General features: G+C 46.7%; 1 protein-coding gene across 1 annotated transcript in view; it reads right to left on the reverse strand.

Annotated features, from left to right (window-relative positions):
* The window catches only part of LOC107119366 (cytochrome P450 2J6-like), a gene marked incomplete at both ends in the record, with an annotated part of 26,546 nt that overhangs the window by 450 nt on the left and 17,640 nt on the right, over positions 1-8,456 (reverse strand). Inside the window, 2 exons of the mRNA XM_015421830.1 lie at positions 3,127-3,268; positions 4,853-5,029. Coding sequence (XP_015277316.1) covers positions 3,127-3,268; positions 4,853-5,029 — 319 coding nt within the window. The remainder of the gene's footprint in view (positions 1-3,126; positions 3,269-4,852; positions 5,030-8,456) is intronic.

Genomic DNA, 8,456 nt, shown 5'->3' on the forward strand with positions numbered 1-8,456 from the left:
AGTGGCACCTTTTAAGACCGAGTTTTATTCAGGTACAAGCTCTCCCTCCTCTGTGAGGACAGATCTGCACGTTCCTCCCCCCCCCCAATAGCTAGCAGTCCAAAAGAGTCCAGTGGAGCCTGAGCGGAGGGTGTTGCCTTCTGACACACTTCCGGTGATGTCAGGGGGTGTGACATATGCAAATGAGTTGTGTTAATGAGTTATGCTAATGAGCTCCTGCACCTCTTTTTCTACAAAATGACCCCTGCTGAAGACAACCCCCCTTTTTTTAAAAAAAAAGTGGAAGAGAGCAATGGCAAACTACCTCTGAACATCTCTTGCCCTGAAAACCTTGCAAGGTTGCCATAAACATCTATCTCCTTCTGGACTCTGGCTGAGGAGAAACAGGCTGAGGACAAATCGCAATACGTTTGCCGTGTGACCACACCCTAGGGGGTTTGTAATTCGTAATTCTCTTTATAGATAATTACAAATTACAAACCCCCTAGGGTGTGGTCACACGGCAAGCTTATTGCGATTTGCTCCCGCTATAGATTTGATCAGGAATATTTATTTTCGGGTTGGGATGATCACACATCCCTCCCCAAACCGCAAGCATTGCACAACAAGGCTCTGGGCACCATCTAGATAGCTGCATTGCTGCTTCAGTGGCACAGTGCAAGGTGTTTTTTTTTAAATTGCTTTGATCAATGTTGGAAACAAGATAAGGTCCCTGAAATAGGGGAATGGATTAAAAAAAACAACTCTTTATGGTGGAAATGGATAAAATGACAAGGAAACTTAATAATTTGGAAGCAGAAGAATTTTTTGCAGACTGGAAAGACTTTATGGAGAAAATGTAAGAATTGGGCTGGAGGTTGGAGCACTTTGGGAAGCCAAGAAAGGGGGGGAGGGGGGAGGGAGGGATATATAACTGTATAAGTTTTGATATATGTTTGAACTTTTTAAATATCCTAATAAATTGTTTTTGAAAAAAAAAATAAAAAATTGCTTTGTGCATGTGCATATGCACATGGCCAAATCAACGCCCCCACTTGGACTCACCGTACTCCCTTGTTTTTACAGGTCCCTCCCCCCGAACAGTGAATAAAATGAACTGGTGACATACTACCAAGCACTGGAGCCTATATATGTGTGCTTGAACATTTAAACATTGATTTGATTCAGCGCAGGATTGCTCATGAGTAAAAAGGCGGAAGCCGGGGGTGGGAAGTCTCATTGAGCAAAGGACGGTCAGACGACATCATTGCAATCATTGTGAGAGATGGCTGTCTAGATCGGCATAATCGCGGATTCAAAGCGCAAATGCCCAGAAAGTACTTGATTTTCCCAGTGTTGGAAAACTCACTAGGGAACCGGGAGGATCGGACGAGTGAGCCCACTTCGGTGTGGGAGATGGATTCGGGAGTCTGATCAGCAATTTTAAATGCGAGAGGGAACAGTGGTGAAACCCGATCAAAATGAACGTGTGACCACAGCCTAGCACTCGGAGAATACCATATTTACCCAAAAGGGAGGGGACCCAGAATGTAAGTGCCAGCTCTGCTGCCATGGGGGTTGGGGGGTTCATTCTGGGTCTTGTTACTTGCTATTGCATTCCTATCCCTGCTGATATGCCTTTGCTGAAACGCTTATCTCCACAGATGTGCAGGAGGAGGTTGTGGTGCACGGAGCTCTCCTCTTTACCGTGAGAGACTCCTAATTCCCAGCTTTAATCACCTAATGGTTTCCTAAGTTATCCCGCGCGCGGGAGGGGACCTAATTGGCCCATGCCAGTGTGTGTGGGGGGTGCATACGAATACCCTATACCCTATTAGGCTCTATGGGTCGCCGCCATTCTTAACAGTGCCTATGTTACTGCATCTATAGCTTTGCAATAAAAGTATAACCGTTCCTGGATGTGTGTACTTCGTTGTTAGCTGTGGGTTCTGACAGTAAGACAATCCCCCTATTTTAAAAAAAGTGGAAGAAGGCAATGGCAAACAACCTCTGAACATGTGTTGCCCTGAAAACCTTGCAAGGTTGCCATAAACAGGCTGCGGCCTTAAGGCACTTTCCGACACCACCACATTATCAGAGTGCAAGTGCTATTGAGTCCAGTAGCATCTTGGAGACCAACAAGATTTTTCAGTCCATCTTGGCCTCCCCTGCCCACAGAGCTGCTCAGAGCATAAGAACGTAAGAGAAGCCAAAGTTGGATCAGGCCAATGTCCCGTCTAGTCCAACACTCTGTCTCACAGTAGCCAAAAATACCAGGGGCCATCAGGAGGTCCAGCAGTGGGGCCAGGACACCAGAAGCCCTCCCACTGTTGTTCCCCCCCAAGCACCAAGAATACAGAGCATCCCTTGCCCCAGACTGAGAGTTCCTTTCTATACCTTGTGACGAATAGCCACTGATGGACCTCTGCTCCATATGTTTATCCCATTCCCTCTTGAAGCCATCCATGCTTGTAGCTGCCACCACCTCCTGTGGCAGTCATTTCCATGTGTTAATCACACTTTGGGTGAAGAAGGACTTCCTTTTATCCATTCTAACCCGACTGCTCAGCAATTTCATTGACTGCCCACGAGTTCTTGTATTGTGATAAAGGGAGGAAAGTACTTCTTTCTCTGCCTGCTCTATACCGTGCATAATCTTGTAAACCTCGATCATGTCACCCCTCAGCCATCGTTTCTCCAAGCTAAAGAGCCCCAAGCACTTTAACCTTTCTCCATAGGGAAAGTGTTCCAACCCTTTTATCATCCTAGTTGCCCTTTTATGCACTGCTTTAGAATTGTCAGTCAGTCTAATCATCTTGCAGGAAGATTGAAGGACTGCCCTGGGGGGAAAAATGCCTGATTTTGCCACCTTGTTTACTGTCCATCATATGATTGCTTGAATGTTTTTAACTTGTTTTAATCTGCTTATTATTTATTGGTATCAAATTCTGTAGTGAGCCACCCTGAGCACCTTTTGGGACAGGGCGGGATATAAACCACCTCTGAAACATCTCTTTCCTTAAGAACAAGTCCAGCTTGCCACCTAGGGGTGCATAACGCTAAAGAGCTAGAACTCCTGGCTGCCAGACAATCTTAGGATCTCCTGGCTATTCCAAACACAATGCCATAGGTTAATTATTATTTCACCTTGGATATCAGGATAAACCACCATATAGAGCAATGCCCAGTACAGTGTGGTGCTGGACGTCTCCGTACCACCCAAGAACAGATCGAAGATGCACTGGACCATGTTGCGTTCATCGTAGGCTGGTTTGGGCTGATCTTTGATCTACAGGACATCACAAAGGGGAAAAAGGGTATGTTATATTTCTGAGGTAATTTTTCTAGCCATAAAATTGCATGCTACGAATTATTAGGAAAGGGACTGAAAATAAATATAGCCAACATTGCAGTGCCCTTGTACAGAGCTATGGTGTGGTCTTGTTTGGAATACTGTATAGTTCTGGTCACCTGATCTCGAAAAGGATATTGAAGAGCTGGGGAGAGTGCCTAAGAGGGCAACCAACCAGGGTGATTCTGAATCCAGCGTTTGCTCCGTATCTTCTCACCAGGGAGGGAAAAGTGCAGCTCAAAACCACATTCAAATACCTGTCAGCAAGCTGCCAAAGGTTCTTTTTATTCCTATATGCATTCGGGTACCTGAGTTGTAATGTACCTATATCTGTAATCCCCCCCCCCCCTCCTTCGAGGTCCGCTTAGGGAACCATGCACAAAAAGTGGCATGGTGTGTGGAGGGTACCATAAAACCTGATGATCAAAGAAAGTGAAAGTGGCATGGAGTGTGGAGGGTACCATAAAACCTGATGATCGAAGGAAGTGAAAGTGGCATGGAGTGTGGAGGGTACCATAAAACCTGATGATCGAAGGAAGTGAAAGTGGCATGGCGTGTGGAGGGTACCATAAAATCTGATGATCGAAGGAAATGAAAGCAGCCTGCAATGCAGAGGGGAATTTCTGTTCCAACGTGGGTTTGCTAAAAGAGCGGAGGGAAAAGCCAATGCAGAATCAACCCATGACGATGAAGGGGTTGGAACCACTTTCCTAGGAGGGAATGCTGAAGAGTCTCTGGTACTTCCCCGGCAAGAAAAAAAAGATGGCTCAAGCGGGGGGTCATGATAGAGGTTTATAAAATTAAGCATGATTTTCTCCCTCTCCCATAATACCCACTGAGATATACTTTAAGTACTCTCTAATGCTGCATAAATGCTGTTATCATCAGTTTTCCTAGTTCGTGCTTTGTGGTCTCCTGTGAGTGCTTTACAATAATAAAGACACAAGAAATGCAAGGTCCTTCGGCAGCAATTAGGAATTACCCCACAGATTACAGAAAGTAGCGAACTTGAAAGGAGAAGATGGAGGAGAAGGAGGAGAAGAAAGAGGAGAAGGAGGAGAAGAAAGAGGAGAAGGAGAAGGAGACAGAGAAGGAGACAGAGAAGGAGGAGGAGGAGGAGGAGAAGGAGAAGAAGGAGACAGAGAAGGAGGAGGAGAAGGAGGAGAAGGAGACAGAGGAGGAGGAGAAAGAGGAGAAGGAGAAGAAGGAGAAAGAGGAGAAGGAGAAAAAGGAGAAGGAGGAGGAGGAGGAGGAGAAGGAGACAGAGAAGAGAAAGAGGAGAAGGAGAAGAAGTAGAAGTAGAAGGAGGAGGAGGAGGTGGAGAAGGAGGAGAAGGAGGAGAAGGAGGAGGAGGAGGAGAAGAAGGAGACAGAGAAGAAGGAGGAGAAAGAGAAGAAGTAGTAGTAGTAGTATGTCTGGTTTCACCACCACCACTGCAGGAGCACTCTACCTCTTCATAGCTGAGAGCGAGAAGTGCCATCAGTCTCCAAAGAAGGCTGCTGTCCAGCACGAGCCACTGACCTTCTCGATTTGAGCCAGGTAACTATGAATGAAGTCTTGAGGCTCATCCGAAGCTCCTCTGTCCTGATGGCTTCTGATCTCCTTCCTTATGAAGGAACAAACCTCCTCGCAGCTTGCCAGAGTCTTCTTGTGAGGTCCTGGCAAACGGCGCATCAGCCAAGGAAAGACGTCATAGATCTGCAGAATGGACATGTCCAAGAGGGATGCTAAGGAGGAGAGACAGGCGGCTACTGGCCTTAGACTTGTGAGTGCTAACTATGGGCCCTTTCTGCTCTTGGCCCTCACCCCCAGGTTTTCTCTGTGTTCGACTCGTGGCCATTCATCTTGCCGTTCTCTCTGTCTATCTGTTGTTTTCTGCACTCATTTTGTCCCGCTCCAATTTGCTTGCCTGTCCCGGGTTATTAATTCTGATAAAAGGGTTGGAACACTTTCCCTATGAGGAAAGGTTAAGGTGCTTAGGGCTCTTTAGCTTGGAGAAACGACAACTGAGGGGTGACATGATCGAGGTTTACAAAATTATGCGTGGGAAAGAGCAGGTAGAGAAAGAGGTACTTTTCTCCCTTTCTCACAAGACAAGAACTCCTGGGCACTCCATGAAACTGCTGAGCGGTCGGGTTAGAACGGATAAAAGGAAGTACTTCTTCACCCAAAGAGTGATTAACACTTGGAATTCACTGCCACAGGAAGTGGTGGCAGCTACAAGCATGGACGGCTTCAAAAGGGAATTAGATAAGCATATGGAGCAGAGGTCCATCAGTGGCTATTAGCCACAAGGTATAGATAGGGACTCTGGGGCAAGTGATGCTCTGTCATCTTGGTGCTTGGGGGGGGGGGTCAACAGTGGGAGGGCTTCTAATGTCCTGGCCCCACTGGTGGACCTCCTGATGGCACCTGGTATCTTTGGCCACTGTGTGACACAGAGTGTTGGACTGGATGGGCCTTTGACCTGATCCAACATTGGCGTCTCTTATGTTCTTATGTTCATTGCGAACAGGGGTGTTTGTCCTAGGTATGGCGGGAAAAGGACTTAGTTACCAATTCTACACTTAAGTCTGCACCAGGGCCACTTTGGATCGAGGGAAAGCCTGCGCAAAACACGATCCATATACCCCAGGGCAACGGCGGCCCGAACACGGAGTGACCACAATGTAATGCAGAATGGACAAAAAAACATGGGACAAAAAGAGGGGTGAACTCGAGTGTAGTGCGGAATAGCTAGTAGGAGACAGCACTGAAGGACCTATAGGGCCTAGTGCGGAAGACCTTGTGCGGAAAGGGCCTATACTGCTTTTTACCGTGTGAGATCAGGGTCCTGCGGGACTTATTGCAGTTCCGCAGGGCCTGCAAGACAAAGCTCTTCCGCCGGGCATTTGGTTGAGGCAGCGGACATCCCCCTCCCCCCCCAGCTTCTTTGGCCCTAACTTTTTCTGTCCAGCTAACGTTTTCTGGCCAATTCTTCAGGCCAATTGTCCATAAGTGGCCTGATTCTGATTAAGCATCTGACAATTTTTAGAATTATACGGTATCTTATGATTTTATGTGTAAATTGTTATTTTAATATTGTTTTAATTGCATATTAAATGTTGTACACTGCCCTGAGCCCATTGGGGAGGGCGGTCTATAAATCTAATTAAATAAATAAATTAATCATGATGGATGCTACTAGAAAAGTAGCAAAACCAACATCTATGTATCAATGCTCCCTCTAAGCTGTGGGGTCTTGTGAGCAAAAATTCTACTTTGTGAGCGACTGGCATTAAAGTTGTGAGCGAGCGATTTGGATACCACATAAATTAGTTTGCTCTGGAGCCATCCTTCCTGAACAAAGACAAAAATTTGTGAATCGGAGCCATGCTCCCTCTAAGCTGTGGAGTCCAGGGAGCAAAAATTCAACTTTGTGAGCTACTGCCATTAAAGATGTGAGCGACCGATTTGGCTACTGCAGAAATCAGTTTGCTCTGGAGCCCTCCTACCCGAGCAAAGACAAAAATGCTTGAGCCGGAGGCTAAAAAACTGTGAGCTAACTCACACTAACTCAGCTTAGAGGGAACACTGCTATGTAGGTATCTGTTTAGTTAGCTGGTTAGTTTGTTATTTTATCTATTTATATGCCATTTCCTTTCCTTGGGCTCAATGGGGGGTGGGGTAACAGTGCGGCATTGCAAGGACCATTAACTATTGCAAATCCACGAACAAAACCAAAACAACACACAGAATAAAAGCACAATCAACTCTGCCCAGAGCAGTTCACCTTCCATCAAACACCCTCTCGGATAAAACACTGTGCAGGCCCTTCCTAAATCCGGGTGAAAGCTGGTGAAAGACATCCATGGCCCCTGCTGCCACTTGTTTACCCAACTGGAGGCCTGAGTCCAAGAACTCTTGCCTTGAAGTGGGCACTGGCGTGCCCACTCCTAAAAAAACGTACTCTGAACTCAGGAGAGTCGAATATCTACCATCCAGTCTCATTCTGGAGAAAGGTGATTGAATGAGTGGTGGGTGGGCAACTTCAAAGATTCCTGAATGGAGTGGATCGTTTAGAAGAAGTAGTAGAAGAAGAAGAGATTGGATTCATACCCTGCCCTTCACGACCCAAAGGTGTCTCAGAGCAGCTTACAAACTCCTTTCCCTTCCCCTCCCCACAACAGACACCCTGTGAGGCAGGTGGGGCTGAGAGAGCTCTTGACAGAAACTGCTCTTTTTCAAGAACAGCTCTTATCAGAACTACGGCTTGCCCAAGGTCATCCAGCCAGGTGCAAGTGGAGGAGTGGGGGAATCCAACCCGGTTCTCCCAGATTAGAGTCCGCACACTTAACCACCACACCAAACTGGCTCTCAAATACTGACTCTCTCAAATAACACACAATGCACTTTATAGAATGATAGTTATAAACAGAACACACTAATTTACAGAGGTTTCTTGCAGTGCATATGATGGTTGGACAGTGTTCTCAATGCAACGAACATGAAATTAAGCAAACTCAGGAGCATGACAGAAGACAGGCGGGCCTGGCGTGATTTGCTGATTTGATCTCCTTGCAGTCCAAGTTTGCTTTTGCGTGCTTGTTCTGTTAATGAAGGGAGTCTGCTGCTCTGGAGACGTGCTGTGACTTCTTGTGGGTTTGAGTTTGTTACCGCCCACTTTTTGACAATTGCTCTTTGTAACTTTGATATTCCATTATAATATATATGAGTTTGGCATTATTATTGACTTTGGTTTCTGTATAATTATTGTTGCACGTACTTAGCGTGTCTTGACTACAGAATCCTTTGTTATTCCCCTAGCAGTATATCTCAGCATTCCCACCCACTAATGTATTCGACGGCACTGCTGCCACCGTCTTCCTTCTACAGAGATCACCCTCTGTCTTTTGCAAATCGCCTAGTAGCAGGGGTCGTTTCATAGAAAAAGAGCTAGGGGGACTCATTAGCATAACTCATTAGCATATGCCACACACCCTGACATCACCGGAAGTGTGTCATAAGGCCACACCCCCTGACATCACTGGAAGTGTGTCATAAGGCCACACACCCCGCCCCCAACGGTCCCGGCCGCCGCCGCCGGCCTTGCAGCTCCACTGCGGAGCCCCATGAGGGGCCCGGT

This window comes from Gekko japonicus, unplaced genomic scaffold, assembly GCF_001447785.1.
Source record: "Gekko japonicus isolate JY-2015 unplaced genomic scaffold, Gekko_japonicus_V1.1 scaffold6330, whole genome shotgun sequence".
NCBI classification, from domain to species: Eukaryota; Metazoa; Chordata; class Lepidosauria; order Squamata; family Gekkonidae; genus Gekko; species Gekko japonicus.